The following is a 25,162-nucleotide window of genomic DNA, read 5'->3' as shown; positions in this document are numbered from 1 at the left end:
AACAGAAACAATACAATTGCAATTACAACCTTCTCTCTCTCTCTGTTATCGGTTTCACATTTTTGATTTCTTCTCTCTGTTTCTCATCTCATCATCACCATTTTGATTCATTCTCTGGCTGCAACTCGTTTCTTTCTCTCTGAATTTGTTGCAACTCGAATATATATTGAGAGAAGAGAAAGGGACCACAACCAATTCAAACCTTCTTTCTTCGTCTTCTCTCTATCACAATCTCATCATCATCTCTGAGATCTCAGGTACACTTTCGTCAATTCAGTTATTACTTTCGTCAATGCAATGCAATGCAATTCAATTCAATTTCGTTTCATTTTTGTCATATGATGATGATGATAATGATTTGTAATAATGTTGTTGTAACTGATGTGTTTTTTATGCCTTTTCTTTTTGGTATGGGATCCGTTTTCATTTTCGCGCTTTTCTGCATTTATTGTCATATGATGATTTTCAGATTTTGTTATTTCAAGCTACATTATCAATTTCCGCGCAAAATATTTGAATGAAAGAAAACGGTTATTGTAGATTCATACATGGGGCTGGGGGGATTGAATTTCAAGTGTTAGTCTCTTGGTGGTCCTGGTCGTTAGCATGTTGTTGCTTCTGATGCTCCCTAGACTCGTCAACAAATATAATTTTTCTTTATTGGCAGTTGAGGGCTTGATATTTTAAGCATAATGAAAAGCTGAGGCTGATGAAATATTTTTCTGGCACCTCCCTTAACAGTTGCTAGAACACACCCACTAATTTTTATGTGGGAGTGTTTTAGCAAGCTACACCTTAAGGTGTATTTAACTACTTTTTAGTTATAACTTGCTAAAACACATCTTCCAAAAAAATAAGTGGGTGTATTCTAGCAAATGCCTATAGGAGTTGCTAACATACACCTAGGCATGGCATTGGGGCGGGGTGGGGACGGGTTTTACATTCCCCATCCCCATACCCGATTCTAATATACTTACCCGTTACCCTACCCATATCCAACGGGTATGAAAAATTGAACCCCATCCCCGTCCCCGACTAATCCCCATCCCTCCATTAAATAATTTTTATAATAAAAAATATAAGTTTTTTTGCAACCCCTAGAGAAATGTTGTAATGTATTATCCGACAATATGCTCACTTGAACATTTGTTAGACCAATTGATTTAGTTGCTCCTTTAAATATCAATGATAGTTTTTGTAACACGACAATTATCAAATAAAATAACATGACATATCAATATAAAATAATTTTCTACATTCCGGACGGGTTTGGGTATGAGTTCGGGATGGGTACCTATATACCCGTCCCAAACCCGTGTCTTGAAATCGGGGAAAACCCAAACCCAGTCAAAATGGGGAAAACCCGTCAAAATGGGTTTGGTTCAGGTGGGTAACCACGGATATGGGTTTTGTTGCCTACACCCACTTATTTTTTAAGGTGTGTTTTAGCGACATTCACCTTAAGGTGTATTTAACAACTTTTTAGTTATATCTTTGCTAAAACACACCTTAAAAAAAACTAGTGGGTGTATCGTATCCTAGCAAACCCGGATTTGCTAGAACACACCCACTAATTTTTATGTGGGAGTGTTTTAGCAAGCTATATATATATATATATATATATATATATTTTTATCTGACAAAGACTACTGAAAATGATTTTAATTAATTTACACAAGACATCTCGTGTTAATGAATAAAATGAGAGGCCATACCTTATAATGGAAGATACATTGGATTGAAAAACTTTGTTAGTTGGTTATGTCTAGTTGGGAGATTGAAATATTCATTGAATATGATTAGTACATAAGGGCCTGTTTGGGAGTTTAGGAGGGGATGGTTTTTAGAAAAAGGAGGTGGAAGGAATAGAGGACTAATTCATGTCTTATTTGAAGTTAGTGCAATTCAAGTTTTTAACTCATCCTATCATGTCAGAAAAACTATTTTTCTAGTTTTATTGCTTCCTTACCTGCATTTCTTGGTTTATTTCTGTTAAATATATGGTGATGAAAACTTGTGGATAAGTTAATTTGACTTCTTAGTTTTGACATATTATATTAAAACATGGTTTGAACCTGTGTTTAGATTCTTAAGCTAGCCTTTCCCATGATATACTTTCAAAATCCAGTGTGAATCATCAATAAATGTCTCCATATAAGTTCCCTTTTCTGTTTGTGGTAGCAAGAAGGATTTGTATAAGACCCCACCTAATAAACTGACATCCATCTAATGTGCGAATCTCTGGTGCTTATCCTTGGTGCTTATCCTTGTTGTTGAAGGCTTGACTACCGCCAGATTCCAGATTTAAGGCTATTTTCCTTCCTTCCAAATTATCTCCTAAAAGATCTAAGCATCGCCATATTAGTCCTTCAAAGACATTATCTGCAATTTATTCTTCCAATATACAGAAGTCTCACCAAATTTTGTGTCACCTATTTAGTCCTCTGAATGGGCAAATCTTTGGTAATGAATGTGCATCTTTGAGGGATCAATTTGATGAAAATTTCTTGGAAGTAATAATATGATGAAACTTCAATTTTTGTGTCAAAAACTTTTAGAGGATTAATGTGGCGACACCCTAATCGTTGGAGTGTCAAATTAATAGTTGACTCCTGTTTTAATATATGGTCCTCATACTGAACATAAGCTATTCTGTGCTCCTTTATCAATTCATTTTCCAAATTCATAAATAGGTCATATGTTTGCGGCTTGCACCTAGAACAATATACAAACTACTGGAAACCAATCTAAATTGTTAGTACCTGTAGGTGGAAAGCTAGCTTTTAAGCGATTGTATTCTCTAAAAAATGAGACAAGAAAAACAGTTAACCCGGCTCCTGGTCTTCTCATCCTTAACATGATAATGATAGATATAGAAAATATTTTATGTTTTGGGAAATACTTGCTGCTGGGGCTGTTCTCTACACCTAATTTGATAACTTAAATCATGTAGCCGTGCATTGCATGATATTACATTATTGGAGAGTTTCCTACTACTGCCTTTATCTGCATGATGTTGTATGATTATCTCATGATTTGTTTGTTCTTAAATTTGTATTTCTTAAGAAATGGATTTGGTGTTTGCAGACAGTGTTCGTCGAAAAAGGAGCATTTAGCTATGTCTAACACTTTGAAGGTTTTGGATCCTGCATTCCAGGGAGTGGGTCAGAGATTGTATCCTTTAAGTAATGGGTGATCTATAAAAAATAAGTTTTGGAAATTATATTATAAGTTATTTTTAAATTTTATTCATGAAAAATGTAAAATTTGAAATTAAAATAATTTTTTCTGTCAGAGAATAATCAAACCCATAATGTCATTATGTATAAGCATAATGTCATAACGTAAATGGTTTTATATCTAACTCACCCATTATGCAAGAACCATTTGGGCTTGAAATGTAGAGAGTTCATAGATCCACCTTACTTTTGGTGAAATTTAACTTTTATTTGGATTAATGGGAGACAGGATCAAATTTAGACCAAATAATCATAGATGCTCAAATAACATCTCACGAGCCAAATAACCCAGAAGAAAAGTTGTTGGGTGAATGAACATGAATGGTTAAATATTTGACATTCACATTTCTTATATATTGAATATGCTATATACTTTGAGAGGTTTTAAACTTAACTTGTTGTAGAGGAACTGAAATATGGAGAATTGAGAATTTTCAACCGGTTCCATTGCCCAAATCTGAATATGGGAAATTCTACATGGGGGATTCATATATCATCTTGCAGGTATGAGCTACATCCAATATTACCTTGTAGTACGCAAATCCTAGACTTTAAATGTTCTTATATTAATTATAATTTTTTTTTCTGGAATTAGTAGTCTTTTTCTGTTACTGGATCAGAGAATTCAGGTTCAACAGGGAAAAATAAAGGCGTCTTTATTGAATATCCCCCTCCAAAACCGGATCAAATGTTTGCAGGTCAGGAAGAGGAAGATACGACAGTGTCTTCCCTCACGAAATCCAGAGTCTTGCCTTGCCCATCCAAACATACTAACCAACTGAATTCTCTTACACTCTCTTCTTCTATTTACATTTTACCTCTGCTACAGTAGTTGGAGTGCTAGCAAACTCTTATTACTTCTCTAACCCCTTTTCCTACCAAGGACTCACTCACAGAGGCCAGGCCATTCGACTCTTAGGGTTACTTACAGACATTTCTTGGTGTTATAGAAATTTCATATAGTCTATTCACTATGGTCCAAAATATTTGACTGATTTCAATTTATAATTCTGGGGGATAGTTTCAGTTGGCATGGGGAAAGCTTTTATACAATTCCCTCTTTTGTAAGAATAGAAATATATTCAGAATGAACATAATTTCACTTTCTATGGAATATGTCTTTCACCTTATTTTATGAAAAATTTGATGTTCATTCTTGCAGACAACACAAGGCAAAGGAGCTGCTTATTTTTATGATTTACACTTTTGGATTGGAAAGGATACGAGTCAGGTAAGCTTGGACTTCACTTTCACCCTTGTAATCATATGCTTGAAAAACTGTTATTTTTTTGTCATTCACGTTTTTTCTCAAAGAACTTTGATACGTTAGTCCACCTTTTTATTTTCAAAGGGTTTTATGGTTCCTTGATGATTGGAAATACTTGCTTTAATCCCTTTTTGGCAAAAAGAATAGTCTTGGCTGACCTATTGAGCATTCTTGTAGGATGAGGCAGGAACAGCAGCCATTAAAGCTGTTGAACTTGATGCTGCTCTTGGAGGACGGGCGGTGCAGCACAGAGAGATTCAAGGACATGAATCTGACAATTTTTTGTCATATTTTAGGCCATGTATTATACCATTAGAGGGGGGTGTTGCATCTGGATTTAGAAAACCTGAAGAGGAGGAGTTTGAAACACGCTTGTATGTATGCAGAGGGAAAAGAGTTGTCAGGTTGAAACAGGTAATGTGTTGTCTATTCGTGAACTTCTTTGATTCTGCTTGCATGTAATTTAAAATTATGCTTTGGCAGGTCCCGTTTGCAAGGTCATCATTGAACCATGATGATGTGTTCATTCTTGACACCGACGATAAGATTTATCAATTCAATGGTGCAAATTCCAATATTCAGGAAAGAGCCAAGGCTTTGGAAGTGGTACAGTTTCTGAAAGAAGAATATCATGAAGGGAAATGTGACGTTGCAATTGTTGGTGAGGGCACTTTAGCTATTATATGATTCTGTTATCTTCTTTCAGAGGTGAGTTTGTTTGTTACTTGAAGAAAACTACCCCATATTGCAGATGATGGAAAGTTAGACACTGAGTCAGATTCAGGTGAATTTTGGCTACTCTTTGGTGGTTTTGCTCCCATTGCAAAGAAGGTAATCAGTGAGGATGATATCATTCCAGAGGCAATTCCTGCTCAATTGTATAGGTATGGTGATTTTGTTTCCACTTTTCCTCAGCCTTAAGCTTCCATCTTGTTGTTAATGGGTCTTATAGTTGCTTGATGAAAAGTTATATTGGGGTCCCACTCTCAGTATTGACTTGACAAGAAACCATCACTATATGTATGTTCATCTATGGTCAAATAAGAAACTCCATTCCTTCCTGCCGACACCCGTCAAACAAGAAACTCTTTTGTTGACGGCACCACCCATCAATATTTGTACTGCAATCAGATTTCTCTTCCACCATGGACATTTCATTTGATTACTTGAATAATTTAGAATTAATGACTTGAATGATTTACAACGATGTATGCAAGCTTATATACAAGAGAGAATATCTCAGGAAAGCAAAAAAGGAAACTAAATCAACTATAATAAATAGAGAATAATCAACACTCCCCCTCAAGCTGGACCATATATATCATATGCATCCAGCTTGTTACATATATAATCAATCCGAGGTCCCCGTAGTGGTTTGGTAAAGATATCGGCTAGCTGATCATTGGAGCTCAGAGCTCACTGAAGAGGTTTTAATGATGCCAGAAAGTATCTTCTCTCTGATAAAGTGACAATCAAACTTCTATGTGTTTTGTCCTCTCATGAAAAACTGGATTTGACGAAAGATACAATGCTAATTGATTATCACACTTAAGTTCCATAGGACCTAGTTCACAAAATTTCAACTCCAACAAGTGCTTCAACCATAAAAGTTCACAAGTAGCATATGCCATAGCACGATACTCCGCCTCAGTACTTGACCTTGCAACAACAGTTTGCTTTTTCCATGAAATTAAGTTTCCTCCCATTAGAACACAATAACTTGAAGTAGATCTTCTGTCATTCACATCACCTGCCCAATCTGCATCTGAATATCCAACAATATTGGTATGTCTCTTGAATATGAATATTTCTCATTAATCTTGAAAGGAATGAAAACCAACTATTTATATACATGAGATATGATCTAAATAGGAATGCAATCCTATCATAACTCCTACTGATACTAATAGATCATACTATATTAAATATAATAAATATCAATATCTCAACACTCCCCCTCAAGTTGGAGCATACATATCATATGCATCCATCTTGTCACATATGTAAGTTATCCAAGGACTTCGTAGAGATTTAGTAAAGATATCTGCAACTTGATCCTTAGAATTGACAAATGAGGTTTTGATGACTCCAGAGAGAATCTTTTCCCTAATGAAATGACAGTCAACTTCTATATGCTTTGTTCTCTCGTGAAAAACTGGATTGGAGACGTGTAAAGCTAATTGATTATCACATACGAGTTCCATCTGACCAACCTCACAAAAACTTAATTCTTGCAGTAAATGTTTTAACACATAATTCTACAGCTTGTCTTTCTCATTGCATCGGATCATGGATTTTAGATTCCGGTGCTTCCGATCATGTAGTTGGTAATCCCTCTCTAATCTCTAACTTGTCACCCCCAAATATACCTCACAGTATTACCCTTGCTAATGGTTCTAAGGCACAAGTTACTGGTATTGGTCAGGCTTCACCTCTACCAGTAACTTGTGCCTTAGAACCATTAGCAAGGGTAATACTGTGAGGTATATTTGGAGGTGACAAGTTAGAGATTAGAGAGGGATTACCAACTACATGATCGGAAGCACCGGAATCTAAAATCCATGATCCGATGCAGTGAGAAAGACAAGTTGTAGAATTACCAAAAAGAGCCAAAATGGCCGGAGATAAAATCGGTTGGACAACCATCATACCACTAAACCAAAAACCTTTGAATGACGTCCAAAGACAAATCTGCAGCAACCAAGATGAATCACAACAAAGTGGCAGACTAAAGTGACCAGAGAATGACCCACGAAGCCTCTAAAAAGTGGGACCCAAGTGTTGTTGATGGTCCCAAACAACACAGAACAACAAGGTGAGTCAGATGATGACAGTGGCGATTGAAAGCAGCGGGAAGGCAGCGTGTCGATTGGCGTTTGATGGCGGAAAGCAGATCAGCGCCGTCTGATTCTAATTCCAGAGCGCGTGTCTATGTCGGTGGCTCCGACAACTGTCAGCGGTGGTTGTGCTCTCACAGCTGACTTGAGACCAAATAGACTAAAAAACTAGGGTTAGCCTTGTCGGCAGAACCCAAAGAAAAACCTAGCTCTAGATACCATCTTGAATATGAATATTTCTCATTAATTTTGAAAGGAATGAAAACCAACTATTTATATACATGAGATATGATCTAAATAGGAATGCAATCCTATCATAACTCCTAATGATACTAACAGATCATACTATTTTAAATATAATAAATATCAATATCTCAACAATGTCCTCTGTCTGAATAAACAAGTCCTTTTCCAGGTGACCCTTTAATATACCTCAAGATCCGAACCACGACATTCCAATGGCTATCACAAGGTGAGTTCAAAAATTGACTCACAACACTAACAACAAACAGAATATCTGGTCTAGTCATAGTAAGATAATTCAGCTTCCCAACTAACCTTCTGTATCTGCCTTGGTCAGGATACAAATCTCCTTGATTCTGTAAAAGCTTCACATTGGGGTCCATAGGAGTATCAACTGGTTTACAATCAAGCATCCATGTCTCTTCCAAAATATCAAGAACGTATTTTCTCTAAATAGCACTGCCTTCTTGGGACTAAGCTACTTCAATCCCAAGAAAATAACTCAATAAATCCCAAGAACGTATTGAGGTGATTGTTTTAGACCATACAATGATTTTTGTAACTTGCAAACAAGGCCATACTCCCCCTGAGTAATAAAGCCAGGTGGTTGCTCCATATAAATCTCCTTTTCTAAGTCACCATGCAAGAAATCATTTTTAATATCAAGTTGATACAAAGGCCAATGGTTCATAGCAGCCATTGACAAGAAAAGACGAACAAAAGACGAACAGAGGCCATTTTTGCAACTGGAGAAAAAGTATCACTTTAGTCAAACCCATAAATTTGAATGTATCCTTTTGCTACTAATCGGGCTTTCAAACAATCCACCTGTTCATCAGGGCCTACTTTAATAGCAAAGACCCATCGACAACCAACTTTAGATTTTCCATGAGGAAGTGGAACAAGCTTCCATGTACTACTAGACTCCAAGGTATTCATTTCATCAATTATTGCTTGTCTCCATCCTGGATGAGATAATGCTTCCTTGACGATCTAAGGAATAGAGATAGTTGATGCAACAGACACAAAAGCACGATGCAATGGAGACAGACGATGATAACTCAAGAAATTATAAATAGGATGAGGATTAGAAGTAGACCGATTACCTTTACGAAGAGCAATAGGTAAGTCAGTTGAAGGATCAGGTGGGTCAACATTGGGAGAAAGGATTGGAATAGAACCTGCATCATCAGAAATAGTAGGGGTAGTCTCTTGAACAATAGTAGGGGTGGTCTCTTGAACAATATTGTCAAAATCCATAGAAGCACTTTCTGGAACTGTGGCATGTCGACGTTCATAAGTAGCTCCATAGCGACGAAACACAGGACGACTCTGTGACTGTGGAGGTCTCTGAGTAGGAAAAAACGGTTCAAATAGAGGAATTAGAAACACTTGAGAAGCAGAATCTGTTGTAGTTGGTGTGGCAAAGAAAGGTGTATCCTCAAAGAAAGTAACATCTGCAGACATATAAACGATGTGTAGATGGACAATAACACCGATACCCTTTTTGAACTTTGGAGTACCCCAAAAATACACACTTGACAGCTCGTGGAGACAACTTATCACGACCAGGAGAAAGATCATGAACAAAACAAGTAGAGCCAAAAACCCGAAGTGGGACAGAATACAAGGGGTCCTTAGGAAACGAGAGAATGTGGAATCTCATTATCCAAAACTGATGATGGCATGCGGTTGATCAAATAACAGGCTGTCAGAACCGCATCACCCCAAAATTTTAAAGGTGCATGAGCATTGATCAATAAGGTTCGAGCTGTATCAACTAGATGACGATGTTTCCGCTCAGTTACACCATTTTTTTGCCGTGTGTGCGGACAACTAGACTGATGTGTGATACCATGAGAAATAAAAGAAGAGTTGAATTGTGCAAAAAAGTATTCTTTGGCATTGTCACTTCTCAAAATTTTGATTGTTTTCCCAAATTGAGTCTTTATCTCTAAACAAAAAGTCTTAAATGCACCAAACAATTCTGAACGATCCTTCAATAAGGTTATCCAAGTACATCGCGAGAAATTATCGATAAATGTAACATAATACCTGTATCCTAAATTAGAGGGAACACGGCTAGGACCCCAAATATCAGAATGCACAATATCGAAGGCATGCTTGGATCTTTTATTGACACTATTGTGGAAAGATGTCCGGACATGTTTGCCAAGCTAACACGACTCACAATCAAGAGACTTTAAATCTGAGAGTTGTGGAACCAACACTTTCAACTTATCTAAACTTGGATGACCCAAACGATGATGAATGATATCTGGAGATGCAGAAACATTGCATACAGTTGGTGAAGGTGGTTCAAGGTAATAGAGACCTTGTCGTTTAGAGCCTGCTCCAATTTATAAAGAAAGAACCAGAAGTAAATGTTATGGAACAATCGAGAGAACTAGTAAGCTTACTGATTGAAATCAAATTGAAGGGGCAGCCAGGCACAAATAACACATAATCCAAAGGTAGAGATAGCAGGGGTGACACTTGACCAATACCGGTAACTTGTGCCTTAGAACCATTAGCAAGGGTAATGCTGTGAGGTATTTTAGGAGGTGACAAATTATAAATAAGAGACGGATTACCAACTACATGATCAGAAGCACCCAAATCTAAAATCCATGATCCCATAGAGTGAGATAAGCAAACCGTAGAATTACTGAAATGAGCCAATGTAACCGAAGTTGAAACCTTTTGGGAAGCCATCAAATACACACAACGGAATAAGCAAACTGTAAACAATAGTGATAAATGTGCAGATATGCACAATGGATGCAAAACGCAACAATAATTCACCAAAAAAGGAAGCCAACAACAAGGACACCTCAAAAAGACCTTCTCAACGGGTCAACAGTTGCAGCAACGTGTAAAGAACCTCAAGCACTGCCGCAAACAGGCGTTCAGAGGGCGGTGAGTGACACACACGCCCCGGTTCTTGTAAGGATCATGTATCATGGAAGACTGGAATCCGTGAATGACAGAGGCGGCGCGTGTGAAACTTGATGATGGAGAAACTTCAGACAAGGGCAGATCGGAGGGTCCCGATCACGGTGGTATGGCCGTATCACCGGTGGTGGTTCCGGTAGCAGTCACTCTGACTGCGTTTAAAAACAACAGTTGGTCACCGCTCGCGGCGGCTGAAACCCTAATTCAAAACAGCGGAAGGTACCTAATGATACCAACTTGAATAATTTAGAATTAATGACTTGAACGATTTACAATGATGTATGCAAGCTTATATACAAGAGAGAATATCTCAGGAAAACAAAAAAGGAAACTAAATCAACTATAATAAATAGAGAATAATCAACATCCCCGTGAGCTTAGCTTAGTTGGTAGGGATATTGCATATTATATGCAGGAGCCGGGGTTCGAACCCCGGACACTCCACTTCTCCACAATTAAATTGTGTGAGCTCTAACCACTAGACTACTTGACCCAAAAAAAAAAAAATAGAGAATAATCAACATGATTCTATATCCTTTTCTTTTGTTTCGATTTTTTGTTCTTGAATTCTCTCAATAGCCCTTCTCCAAACCAACAACATCAGAGGTCCTTGAGTCCATTTATTTGCATGTAGTGCCCTATTGCTTCATACACAAACAAGATTTTGTAAGGATCATGTATCATGGAAGACTGGAATCCGTGAATGACAACATTCCTAAACACCCTACAGTTTGAATTTGGAGTTTAAGATTCCAACCAGTAGTGCCGGACCTTTCTTGGAGGCCATTGGTTGACATTCAGTCCCCCTCTAGCACTCCTTACAGTAGAAAATACATCTCCATCCTAATAATTCAAGCACATGCATCCTCACTTGTAGACATGGAAAGTTGAACCTCGTGCCTCTTGTTCCCTCCAAATTTGATGCGTTTTAGTCAACATAGTTCTTCGTTCACGAACTTATCTGTCTTATTAAATATCTCTATCACTATTTCTTCAATGTTTCTGAAATAAGCATCCACCAATAATTGTTGTTCCGCTTCCTCTTCACATTGTTGGCTTAGTTCCTACAAGTTTCTCTATACTACTTGACTACCTCATGTGAACCTCAATTCTCATTCTAATCTTGAAATGCTCTCAAGAAGGAATTTTTATCAGTTGATAAGAACTGATTTATAACAAAATTGTGTTTATTGATTATATCAGTTGCATTCCTGATTTTTTGAGATACCTTGTTGTCTCCAACCCATTCTAAGTTGTTTTCCAAAGCAAAGATATCCCTTAATAATCTTCTTTTCTACTTATTTATATCTTTTTTTTTTTCTTGAAGTCCACTTATTTATATCTTATTATCTCACACACTAACTAACAAACACACTAAGGTGGTTCCCTAGAATTGTCTTACTTTTAATGAAAGATACGATCAACTTTTATTAGGTCAATGCGAGGAGAAGACCAATTGTGATCCACTGAAAAGAATAAAGCCAATGGAAGATAGTTCAATTATTAAAGAGGTTGATCTAATTATATTTCTTCGAGTTTTGCCTTTTGTTTGACCCATGTTGTGACCCCAACTTTTGGGATAAGAGTGGAGTGGTTGTTGTTCTATTATTCCCTTTCTTTATATCATTTGTATGAAAATCTTTTTACAATATGTAATTTGGAGTAGCATTCTTAGCTAATGTTTGTGGTTTGAAATATACATTGGTATATTTTGTGCCTTACAAGCCTGTTTTGTGGGGTCGTGTTACGCCCAAACAAATATTCTAAGATGCTATTAGGTTTCTGCTATCAGGCCACGGTCCAGATGTCCAGTCTAAGGTGCGAGGGGTGTGTGTTAAGAGTCCCACATTGGATGAGAGATGACTTGAACATATAGTTATAAGTGGGGGTAATCGTCACCTTCCAAACCGGTTTTATGGGGTTGTGCTGGCCTAACCTTAAATTCTAAGAATTTGATATGAGGAGATTTTATAATTATGGGCTTTTGTGTTTTTGTAATTTTGTCTGAAGCATGATGTCTTACCTTTGCTAACATAGAATTGGGACACGGTATTTTCTTCTTCAAATCATATTACCACCGCATTCTAATATTCTTTCTATTTTACTGGTTTACCGAAATGAACTCATTAGTAGTTTACGTTTCATAATTTTTTGGATGGGTGCCCTAGGCATTTAGGTTTATTCACGATTTGATCTTGCCATCATGTGTTGATTAGCATGAAGGATGGTTTTTGTTAGATTCAAAGTGGTTTGAATAATGTATTTATTTTTATTATTATTATTATTATTATTATTATTATTATTATTATTATTATTACTATTATTATTATTATTATTATTATTATTATTATTATTATTATTATTATTATTATATTATTGTTAATAATTTGTATTCGGTCTATTAGTCCATTAGTCAGGCCCACTAGGTTTGAATAGCTTATATAAACAAATTAGTGCTTTTACACTATTCATAACCTGAAATATATTATTGGGTTTTCACATGGTATCGAAGTCTATCCTAGATATTATGTTGGACTTCTTGCATCGTCCATACTTCAGGCTCATTGAGTCTGAGCGTGAGAGGGCGTGCTGAAAGTTCCGCCTTCATTGCGGTCCTCCCTTAGCCGTCTAATTGCGGCATTTGAGTTGCCTTCATTGCAGCCTCCAACACCTTCATTGTGTTGGGTGTGTATTTAGTCCCACATTGCCTAGAGATATGACTTGTATAGTGTTTAAAACAATGTAAAAAAACAAAGTGTGTTATCTAGATCTAGGGCTGAAGCTGAGTTCCAGGAAATGTCACAAGGGATAAATAAGTGAACTACTATGGTTGAATATCATCTTGGAAGACTTAGGATAAAGGGAGATGAACCAATGAGGCTATTGTGATGATAAATCTGCTCTTAGCATAGTCCATAATCTAGTGTACCAAGGTAGAAGGAAACATGTTAAAGTTGACAGGAACTTCGCCAAAGAAAAGTTAGATAGTGGTCTATTCTACATTCTCTTTATCTCTTCCCAAGGCAACCTTGTGATGATAAATCTGCTCTTAGCATAGTCCGTAATCTAGTGTACCAAGGTAGAAGGAACATGTTGTGTACCAAGGTCGAAGGAAACATGTTAAAGTTGACAGGAACTTCGTCAAAGAAAAGTTAGATAGTGGTCTAATCTACATTCTCTTTGTCTCTGCCCAAGCCAACCATGCAGATCTTCTAACTAAGGGGTTGAACAACAATAACTTTGAAATGATTGTTTTCAAATTAGTAATGATATATATTCATTTTCATCGACCAACTTGAGAGGAAGTGTTGTTATTAGTTGTAGTAATTTGTATTCGGGCCATTAGTCCATTACTTAGGCCCACTAGGTTAGAATAGCTTATATAAACAAATTTGTGCTTGTACAACATATATAATTTGAAATATATTATTAAGTTTTCACACAGAATTAAATCCTAATATTTATTAATAGGATTAGAATCAGCAAATCATATCAGGGGTCCAAATTAGGGACCTCTTTTTTAGAGGTCCATATTAGGGGCTCCCATCAAGTAGTCTTTCTTATATTAATTATATATATTATTACGAATAGTGGTGAGTGTGGTCTGTATTGGATACATAAATTACAAACATAACATAATATCAGAGCAGGTTCTGATTATGTGACCGATAGAATCTATGCAGCCGTTATTGTCTGCAAAGTGCCACCGCCAGCCATCATCCGAAAAGTTTTCATCAGGTTTTGGTTCAGAGATGCAAGATACCGCTACCCAGCTGCGCTACTTTATGGGGAGACCCACAACCAGCCACCACCACAAACAAGTGTGCCTTCATTTGGTGATCGCAACCTCCATCACCAGAAGCGTAGCTGCTGCTGGAGAATTATACAGTGGCCTATGCCAAACCACCAACACCAGTAGAGGAATCTCCCGATTTTTCCAACCCGAAAGTTTCAGCTTCATCAGACCTGTGATGCGGTCACACTCGCCCTGCCAAGTTGCTGATTTTCCATTGACACCACTGCAGTCAGTCGCGCTTGGATCTGCAACAGGGGACTTCTATGGACAGTTTTCCTGAGATAAGGTTGCCTCCCCCTACCGGTTCTGCATACAACTATGCTTTGGAGTTTCTGAATTGGTTTATATAGTTTACTGTGCAAACAGACATTTCTGGCGCGGAGCTCTTCATGAATCTTCTCGTTTGGTTCTGTTGTGATCTCTTAATAGCTCTTAGTTAGATGTTTCCATCCTGGTGTTCGTATACATTGTGCTTCTTTAGGTACTTCTCTTTCTCGCCAGTATGTTTCTTTTCACATCCATCCAGCTGTTATTCAACCACTGTTCCTTCTCCTGTGAGATCTATGCCCGACAATCACCACAGCCATCTTTGAAATCCTCTGGCTAGCCCAATTGCCTTTGCTACAATCATCTCTGGCCACGCTATTATTTTTGACCTGTTGTCTCTATTTTCTCTACATTACATCCACATGTTGGAAGTGTTAGAGGGGAGTGTTAGAATTGAAGAATCAAATTCTAATATTTATTGTTAGGATTAGAGTTAGAAAATCATATCAATTAGGATTTATTATGTTTATTCTATATGCTATTATAATTAGATATGATATGAGTGTGCATGTTTTAGTCACAGATTAGAAACATAACAGTTTCTAAATGGTCGTTGGCGATATTACATGTTGATAATTAAAACTAAAAATAACTTCATGTGACATATTCCTTGCAGTATCATTGATCGTGAAGTCAAGTCTGAGGAAGGTGAACTTTCTAAGTCCCTGTTGGAGAACAACAAGTGCTATTTGCTGGACTGTGGTGCTGAGGTATTTATCTGGTTTGGCCGGGGAACACAAGTGGAAGAACGGAAAGCAGCTTGCCAAGCTGCTGAGGTAAGTAATTGTAAAATCTAGTTCTTCATGTATTGTTAAAAGATGATTTATTGACTTAACTAATATAATATCTCCAGGAGTTTGTTTCTGGCCAAAATAGGCCAAAATCTACAAGGATAACAAGGATTACTCAAGGTTATGAGACACGTTCATTTAAGTCTAACTTTGATTCTTGGCCATCAGGATCTGCTAGTACTGTTGCCGAGGATGGAAAAGGGAAAGTTACAGGTGGACATTGTTTATTCTCAAGTGTACTTTGATTTGCCTGTGTCTAACAATTTGTACTGATAACTGTGCTACTGTCAGCATTGCTGAAGCAACAAGGGATGGGTGTAAAAGGAATGACAAAAAGTACCCCTGTAAATGAGGAAATTCCACATTTGCTTGAAGAGGGTGGAAAGATGGAGGTACCTTTATAATTTACGTCATAAACATTCCCATATTTAACTAAATTGTCACCAATGAACATGTATATAATTTAACAATTAAAGGCATGGAGAATCGATGGAAGTGACAAGACCTCATTACCGAACGAGGACATTGGTAAATTTCATAGTGGAGATTGTTACATTGTGCTGTACACATACCATTCTGGTGAGAGGAAAGAAGACTACTTCTTGTGCTGCTGGTTTGGCAAAGATAGTATTGAGGTAATATGTTTCCTGCTGATTTGAGCTAAAAATAAATTGTTAGTCTCTTACCACACATAAACCACTCACAGATTATAAACTAATCCTAGAAACTCTAAGATTATTCAAGAAACTATTATAAACTAATCCTAGAAGATAAACTAAGATACTCTAATATAATATGATAAGTATAGTATTTTGAGCTACTATCAATGTATCTCTATAAATCGGGGTTAATGTTTAGTCTTTTGTATCAAGCTACTATCAAATTATTATTAATAATATTCAAACTATTATTATTTAACTTTTCATTTTATCTTATAAAACTCATAACTTCAAGATGGTATTAATGACAGGTTCAATCTTCTGTGACCTGTTCTATAACTATTCCACTATTTGCTAGAATATCATAAAATATCTTATATACTATACTTATATTATATTAGAGTATCGTAGCTTATCTCCTAGGATTAATTTATAATCTTAGAGTTTCTTGAATATATATTAGGATTAGTTTTCATATTATATTATTATTATTTTATTATTATTATTATTATTATTATTATTATTATTTGTTTCATGATTTCCCTATTTATTTAGGATTACGAGTCTATGTATCCCGATAAATAGGATTAGTGCCTAGTATTTTGAATCACTCAATTATCAAGTTACTATCAATAATGTTCAAGCAGTTATTCTCTCCTTTTATCTAAAATCCGTAACTTCAACACAGTATTTAGATCCTGGTTCTATCCTCTGTGACCTGTCTTGTCACCATTCTGTTGTTCTAGTCTATCGCTGTTCACCATCTACACAGTTAAACCAATGTCAATGTTCACCGTCAATACAGTTTTTCTGCCACCATCAACACAACTGCTATGAATACAATTTCTGGTTTGGTTTTGTGCATACTTTTCCTCCAGGTTGTTCGCAGGCATCTTCTTTTTCAATGATTGCTGTTTTGGTTGATCATATGTCCAAGTCACTCTTATTTAGTGCGCTTTCTACCTTGTCCCATATCGGTGTCTAATGGAAGATTATTTAATAAATAGTCTTGGCAATATTAGATCATCTTTTAGGATTAGTTTCCATATTACTATTACAACTGCGACTTCTTTTTACTAATTTTAGGATTGAGTCTATATATCCCTATAAATAGATGTTAGTATTTAGTCTATTGTATCAAGCTACTATCGTTTTATTATCATCTAGATCTTATTTTTCTCTCTCCTCCTTTTATTTTAAACTCAACTTCAATTATATTATAAGCACCGTTGCATCAGGAATATTTGGTCACGTACTGATTTACACAGTTGAAGAAGTGGTTAATGGGTGTAACCATTTAATTATTCCTAAATTTAAAATATTTTTAGCAAAAATAATTTGGGTAATTTCCCGCAACGTAATTATTTACGGGCTAGATTTCACCTTTTAAAATGCGATTTATGATAATTATTACTTACAGTTCAATTTCTTTTTCATCACTATTATTATTATTTTTTTAATTGTTTCTCAGTGGTTGTTATTTTCAAATTGTATTTTTCTATTCATACTTTATGGAGTAGAATATGTTAGTTTTGAAAGCTTTTGACCTCGGTTAAGTTTCTTTTTTAGGAGGACCAAACAGTGGCTATTCGGCTGGCTAATACAATGTCCAACTCTTTGAAGGGTAGACCTGTTCAGGTATTGTAATCTGAAATTTTAGGTGGGGATTGTGCTAGCAAATTGTTTATAACTATTGTTGTTGTTTTCAGGGTCGCATATACGAGGGTAAAGAGTCACCACAATTTGTTGCTCTTTTCCATCCCATGGTAGTTCTTAAGGTATCATGGAGCAAATTTGCGCGTTTTCAGTTACATATCTAGTATAACTCAGTGAAGACACATTACTTGTCCCCATTTTAGGGAGGTTTGAGCACTGGATACAAAAAATTCATAGCTGACAAAGGTTCATCAGATGAGACATACACAGAAGAATCCGTTGCGCTTATCCGAATCACTGGAACTTCCATCCATAACAATAAGGCAGCACAAGTTGATGCAGTAAGTACCATGAGATTATTCATTTTTGATCCCATTAGCATGTTTCTAGGGCTTTATCTTATCTGTAATCCACCATAATTATGTTATTCTTATTCAGGTGCCAACGTCATTGAATTCTTCCGACTGTTTTGTCTTGCAATCGAGCTCTACAGTTTTCACTTGGCATGGGAATAAATGTTCCATCGAACAGCAGCAGCTAGCAGCAAAGGTCGCAGAATTTCTAAGGGTAAGTTCTGTTACCTCCATGTTGTGGACATTCTGCCAAATTATTTGAGCACTGCATTAGGAATTTAATGCAAAACCAAGCCTCAATTTTACTAATTCAAACTCTTTTGAGTGTTAACCGAAAAGAGCATCCTTATTAATTATCATATTATTTAAATTGTATTTATTTTTATTGGTATATTAATTTTATTATTTTCTACCTCAATTTCCAACACAGAAATGTACTTTTGGTAATATATTATTTTATGTACTTTTATGAGGACGTAGAAAATGCCGGACGAGTGGAGAAGAAGCACTTTAATTCCTTTCTATAAGAACAAGGGGGATATACAAAATTGCGCGAATTATAGGGGGGTTAAGCTAATAAGTCATACCATGAAGTTATGGGAAAGGGTGATTGAACGAAGACTAAGAAAGGAGGCTCGAGTTACGGATAACCAATTTGGTTTTATGCCCGCGAGGTTGACTATGGAAGCGACCTACTTACTTCGACGTGTGATGGAGAGATATCGGACGGATAAAAAAGACTTACACTTAGTTTTCATTGATTTGGAGAAAGCGTATGATAGAGTGCCTAGAGAGATTTTGTGGAAAGCCCTGGAGAAGAAAGGGGTTAGGATTGCCTATATTAGAGCTATCAAGGATATGTATGAGGGAGCTTCGACTAGTGTGAGGACGCAGGATGGGTCTACCACAGATTTTCCCATAACAATAGGATTGCACCAAGGGTCAACCTTAAGTCCTTATCTTTTTACTTTAGTTTTGGATGTACTGACGAAACACATTCAAGAGTTAGCACCGAGATGTATGCTTTTTGCAGATGATGTAGTCTTGCTTGGTGAGTCGAGGGAGGAATTGAATGGGAGGCTAGAGACCTGGAGGCAAGCCCTAGAAGCGCATGGTTTTCGCTCGAGTATAAGCAAGACAGAGTATATGGAATGTAACTTCAGCAAAAGGAGAAGTAGGTCTACCCTGGAGGTGAAAGTTGGAGATTATATCATACCCAAGTTACGCGGTTTAAATATCTTGGGTCCATAGTACAAAATGACGGAGAAATAGAAGCAGATGTAAGCCATCTTATTCAAGCAGATGTAAGCCATCTTACTCAAGCAGATGTAAGCCATCTTATTCAAGCTGGGTGGTTGAAATGGAGAAGAGCCTCAGGTGTTTTGCGCGATAAGAAAGTACCACTTAAGTTGAAAGGAAAGTTTTATCGGATAGCAGTCAGGTCGGCGATGTTGGATGGTACGAAATGTTGGGCGGTTAAGAGTCAACATGAGAATCAAGTAAGTGTAGCAGAGATGAGGATGTTGCGTTGGATGAGTGGTAAGACTAGACATAATAGGATTAGGAATGACACCATTAGAGAGAGAGTGGGGTAGCACCTATAGTAAAAAAGTTGGTAGAAAATAGGGTTAGATGGTTTGGGCATGTAGAGAGGAGACCCGTAGATGCCGTCATAAGAAGAGTAGATCAAATGGAGGAGAGTCATGTTAGAAGAGGTAGAGGAAGACCTAGGAAAACTATTAGAGAAACCATTAGAAAGGATTTAGAGGTCAATGAGTTGGATCCAAATTTCGTTTATGTTAGAACACTATGGCGTCATTTGATCCATGTAGTCGACCCACTTAGTGGGATAAGGCTTGGTTGTTGTTGTTTGAACTTTTATCTGTGCCAAATTGGTTACCACAAGATTGATTTGTTCAAACTGAATTGATATGACTATATCCTTCTGGTTAAGCCCAAGTGCCTAACTCGTGGTTTCCTGAGACTGCTTTTTTGAACTTGTGACCTCTGAGCATATTTTTTTAACAAGATAAAATAGTTTTAGTATTGCTGTATGCATTGTTGCTAATGTGATATTTTTCCATGTTCAGCCAGGAGTTGCTTTAAAGCATGCTAAAGAAGGTACAGAAAGCTCAGCTTTCTGGCTTGCATTAGGAGGAAAACAAAACTACACCAGCAAGAAAGTTACTAATGAGGTTGTTAGAGATCCACATCTGTTCACCTTATCATTTTATAAAGGTTATAATTTCTTATCGTGTTACTTCTATATAAAAAAATTAAATGTTATGCTATAGCATGCTTGTTTACTTTATATTTAAGTATACTGACCATTTTTTTTGTTTATTCTTTTGCTCTGTGAATCTATCAGGAAAGTTACATGTGAGTTTGTTGGTACAACTTTTTTATTAACATTTCCTCCTTCTTTAGGAATTTTGTCAGTAGAAGCATTTAGGGCTTCTTTATGTCTTCTAAATCTTTTTTTATATTTTATTCTGCAGGTAGAGGAGGTTTACAACTTCTCCCAAGATGATTTGTTAACAGAGGATATCCTCGTACTCGACACACACGCAGAAGTGTTTGTTTGGATTGGTCAGTGTGTTGACCCTAAAGAAAAGCAAAATGCTTTTGAAATTGGCCAGGTAAGTAAAATTCAATTCTTTTAATTCTCATATTCCTCTCCTACTTGGGTTACTTGATTTATCCTTGAAACTTTACTTCAGAAATACATAGATATGGCTGCATCTCTGGAAGGACTATCTCCACGTGTACCCTTATATAAAGTAACAGAAGGGAACGAACCTTTCTTTTTCACTACATACTTTTCATGGGATTGGGATTATACAAGAGCTAAGGTATGTCCAAAGGAATTAAAATGGCCCTTTTGGTTTGTTCGTTGTTTAAAAATATAATAATAAATCTTCTCGTACTTTTCCTTGTCTTCAACTGTATGTCACAATATTTTGCATTTCTGTGCTGGTTGGTTGTGAGCAGAACATAATTACCATGGCTGTTCAGAATCCCACTAGAATTTTGTCATCACATATAGGTTTCACAAATTCTTATTCTAAATGTTTTAAATGTTGGTCTAAAAAGATTGCTAGTGGTAAAATGATATGATTGTGAGGTTCATGCTTTTGGAACAGGTACTTTAATTTGTTGACTTTACATGGTTTATTTTTCTTATTACTTCAGGTTCATGGGAACTCATTCCAGAAACAGGTGTCTCTACTCTTTGGGATTGGCCATGCTGTGGAGGTATAGTCCTGATTTTTATTTTTGGGAAAACTGAAGCTGTTAAAAAACCTGAAACATGCTAAGTAATTCAGTTAACAGAGAATATAGTTTTATATTTCCAACAAAATCAGCAGTGAAATGTAAATTCTATCATGAGCAATGTCTTTATTTGCTTGATCCAACAACTGTTTCTACTTCATGCCAAGTTGCTTTAGATCCATTCATTTTTTTGTTAGAATTACGAGAGAAGATAAACTGATTGCATTGATCAAGAATCAATTCTACCTGTTACAAGCCACAACTGAATTAAGCCAAAACTTATATTTTGAGATCTATTGATCTGCCAGCTAATGTTACTAAATAACCGTAACTAACTGAATTTCAGTTAGTTACTGAACTAGAAAAGTCTAAAATCAGACTAAAGCTGCAAGTATCACTATACTCTGATACACTTTTTAACCTTGAGAGGTGTGTGTGTGTGTGTGAACCACAGAAGTAATGAGTCACATACTATGAGCTTATATCTGAAAACATCAAAATTAGGGCAAAATAAGCTCTTTTGTGAGGATGCCAGCACATTGCTCCTGTCACTTCACATTCAATCGCGGAGTAGCTAGATAAGAACCTACTTCTCATACGCGGATTTTACCGAGAAGCACCCTTCATCCTCCAACCTCCACCTCCAACCATCTTCCTCAACACCTAGCCGAACGCCCACCAAATCCTCTCTAAGATCATTTAACAATTGTTCCTCCCACACAAATAATCACCACCTCCAATCAAAAGTCCACTCCACCCCGGAAGCAATAGCTCCCCCCACCGCTTGAACACTATCTTCCTTTTGATTAGAGATAGAGAAAAGCCGCGGATATTTAACTCTTCAGGTTATGGCAATGCCAAAAATGAAGTAAACATGATCAGATATCCAGTGTAAATTTCTGTCTCGTTTAAGCACTGCAGTTGATATGGCTAAGCAGAAAAGTTTCAGAATATCATTATTTTAAATTACTTGTAGAAACCTTCCTTTTTCTGTTTATTTAGCTTTGAATTTTAGGTAATTAATTCTAAATAAACATGTAGTTGTGTATGTTACGTGCAATTTCTTTAATGTCTTTAACTGACGTTATCTAGTTTAAATATAACTCTTACCTTCATAGCCCTTCAAATATATACAAAAATGCTAATTTGACAGATACACTGTATGCACTGTTCATCCTTTATAATATTCTAAAGTTTTTACTTAATTAGTTTACACTTTTTAAGTTCAGCCAACAGTATTTCTAAATGTCCATCTTCCAATATTTATTTTCTTTCTCGATATTACATATTGAGTCGTATACGCTTGTGCAGATGCAATACTATCAGTATCAATATGATTTCTGAATTTATATTAGAATAATTGAAATGCTGTCTATGTCTCTACCTGCTAAACAAGGCTCAATTGATTCTGGTGACAGGAAAAATCAAACGGGTCAAGTGGAGGGGGGCCAAGACAAAGGGCAGAAGCTTTGGCTGCTTTAACTTCTGCTTTTAAATCATCGCTTGAGAAAACAACGAGTATGGTATGGTCTCTTCTGTTTTAACACTGAAGTTTTAACATTCCTTTTTGTATGTGAAAGGATCAAAGAGAACAAAGAGTTCATACTCAAGTGACGTTGTTTTATTTAAGAATATTATTGTTGCTGGTTCTGTCTGTGGGATTTGGATCCTCTCATGCCCATTCTGCCTTCTAAGCCATTCACAACCTCTCCTCTTTGTGGATCAATCAATCGTTGGATTGGATTAGGAAAAGGAGAGATGGTTGAACGAAAAGAGGATCCAAATCCTATTATGTGCCGTATTCTTAACTGCTTATTTTTTATTTATTTTTTTCATTTTGTTTTTTTGGTAGACTGGTTTATCTATTTTAACTCGTGATTCAATTATTTCTTTCCACTCTTGCAGTCACAAGAGAGATTGAATGGCTTAAACCATGGAGGACCAAGACAAAGAGCGGAAGCTTTAGCTGCCTTAAACTCTGCATTTAGTTCTTCATCAACGACAAAGAAAGTTACTCCTAGGCCATCTGTAAAAGGTCAAGGATCACAAAGAGCAGCAGCTGTAGCTGCTCTTTCGTCAGTTCTTACTGCTGAGAAGAAGAAACAATCACCTGATACCTCTCCTGTGGCCAGTGACAGTCCTGTTCCAGAGAGTAGCATTTCAGGTAATAACTGCAGTTTTTTTTATCGAAGTTGGATGCTGCATACTCAAATTTCAACCACCGGTCCATATTCTATTTGTTGCAAAAAAAATATACAATGGGTTTCTTATGTTTCTCTTTCTAACAGTCTGTGTAAATCTTTTTTGTGGAATATTATATATGTTAAGTGCTTTGTTGATATTTATTGATTAAATAAATAGTAAATATTATATTTACATTGTAAATATATTTTCCTTATTCTCTAAGTAAATTAGGATAGAATATTATGTAGAATATTTATTTTGTAAATATACATAGCTTAGCCTCCAAGCTACTTAACTCTATATAATAGACATTCCGTAGTGCTATTCAGTCACACGGTTATTTCAGCATATGTCTCTCTTTTCTCTCTCATTCAACATGCTTAATCATAATTACAAGTGTTTAATTATTTCAATGGCTAGTATTTTGTCCATGGTCAAATAAATTACATCAGAGTGGAAACGTGCTAATTTTTGTGGATACCTTTAAAAACCCTGGCCTATTGAGTGCCTTTTGAATTTGAAGAGAAGAAGCATCATGTAATAATCGAATAAACTATAGGCTTTTACTTCCACCTAGAGGAATCTTCATAGTCAATAGGCTGTGCTGCATTAAAAAATGCCTGACTCGTGTTTACACAACCATTTCTGGGTGTATCAGCTTATTTTACCAGTTGGTGTTTTTGCTGCAGAAGCTAAAAGTGAAAGTGAATATTCTGAAGTTGATGAAGCTACAGAAGCCAAGGAAGTGGAAGAAGTTTCTCCTGATTCCGATAGCAATGGGGGTCTGGAATCTGAACAAGAAAATGTGGAGGATGGAGATAATGACCAAAGTAGTCAGAGGACATTCAGTTATGATCAATTAAAGACTACAGCAGGAAAAAATGTGTCTAGAATTGATCTTAAACGGAGAGAGGTTAGTCTTGTTTTGAATTATTACTTACAAGCACCTCCCATAAATTTTCCTGCCCGACTTTATTAAATCTTTTTAACTCTGTTTTGAGGGCTTTCTGTAATTTGCAATCTTTCAAATTGTCATGGAATGCATATGATTTCTTGTCTGGTTTTATGTCAGTATCGTGTAACACTTTTGCATAATCTCCACTTCCTGTTGGTCAGGCCTATCTTTCAGACGAAGATTTTGAAACTGTGTTTGGAATGGTAAAAGAAGCATTTTATAAGTTGCCAAGATGGAAGCGAGATCTGCTGAAAAAGAAATATGAATTGTTCTAGACTTGACATATTGAGTTAACAAATCAGTTTCTTTAGCTTATTGATTACCTTTCCTCGGTAATCTTGAAATGCACTTATCTATTGGATAGTGTGTTTTATCGATAAACCGCTTGGATTCATATGAACAGTGATGCTGCATGGAGAGTGATTTTAGTTTCTCCTTTTAATTGCTGCTACTTCTTGGAATATTTACATCACGGCCGACCCAAGGTAAGGCTGCTAAAGCCCTTGCTTTAGGCCTACCAACATTAAATTATTTTTTATTAGATTTTATAAACAAAAAGGTCTCAAATGTATACAGAAAAAGCCCCATATATAAAAATTTACTTTAAGCCTCACTTGCTACTGAAAA

The 25,162-nt window shown here is 36.3% G+C and overlaps 1 protein-coding gene across 3 annotated transcripts; it reads left to right on the top strand.

Annotated features, from left to right (window-relative positions):
• Positions 1–25,162, top strand: LOC120580940 (villin-3). Of its 3 annotated transcripts, none has more exons than XM_039835284.1 (24): positions 1–257; positions 3,088–3,174; positions 3,644–3,743; positions 4,402–4,470; positions 4,684–4,920; positions 4,990–5,167; positions 5,258–5,390; positions 15,281–15,440; positions 15,518–15,668; positions 15,747–15,847; positions 15,932–16,090; positions 17,684–17,752; positions 17,824–17,892; positions 17,974–18,111; positions 18,209–18,337; positions 20,214–20,361; positions 20,492–20,514; positions 20,622–20,762; positions 20,844–20,975; positions 21,316–21,378; positions 22,815–22,919; positions 23,302–23,560; positions 24,273–24,493; positions 24,697–25,162. In XM_039835284.1, exons 2-24 carry the CDS (start codon positions 3,119–3,121, stop codon positions 24,808–24,810), a joined length of 2,955 nt encoding a protein of 984 aa, XP_039691218.1. In that variant the 5' UTR covers positions 1–257; positions 3,088–3,118; the 3' UTR covers positions 24,811–25,162. The 3 variants fall into 3 exon arrangements, with proteins under 3 accessions (XP_039691218.1, XP_039691219.1, XP_039691216.1); XM_039835285.1 differs by having other exon boundaries at positions 2–257; positions 20,492–20,502; positions 24,270–24,493; XM_039835282.1 differs by having other exon boundaries at positions 2–257; positions 24,270–24,493.

Source organism: Medicago truncatula, chromosome 1 (genome assembly GCF_003473485.1).
Source record: "Medicago truncatula cultivar Jemalong A17 chromosome 1, MtrunA17r5.0-ANR, whole genome shotgun sequence".
NCBI classification, from domain to species: Eukaryota; Viridiplantae; Streptophyta; class Magnoliopsida; order Fabales; family Fabaceae; genus Medicago; species Medicago truncatula.
Note: the sequence above shows the minus strand (reverse complement) of the source record. Positions and strands in the feature narration are given on the sequence as shown.

Excerpts from the sequence above, each read along its gene's own strand:
- LOC120580940 (XM_039835282.1), top strand. The coding sequence starts at position 3,119 with ATGTCTAACACTTTGAAGGTTTTGGATCCTGCATTCCAGGGAGTGGGT. Across the intron at positions 4,471-4,683 it reads TTGGAAAGGATACGAGTCAG|GATGAGGCAGGAACAGCAGC; the intron begins GTAAGCTTGGAC and ends GCATTCTTGTAG. Across the intron at positions 23,561-24,269 it reads TCCAGAGAGTAGCATTTCAG|AAGCTAAAAGTGAAAGTGAA; the intron begins GTAATAACTGCA and ends TTTTTGCTGCAG.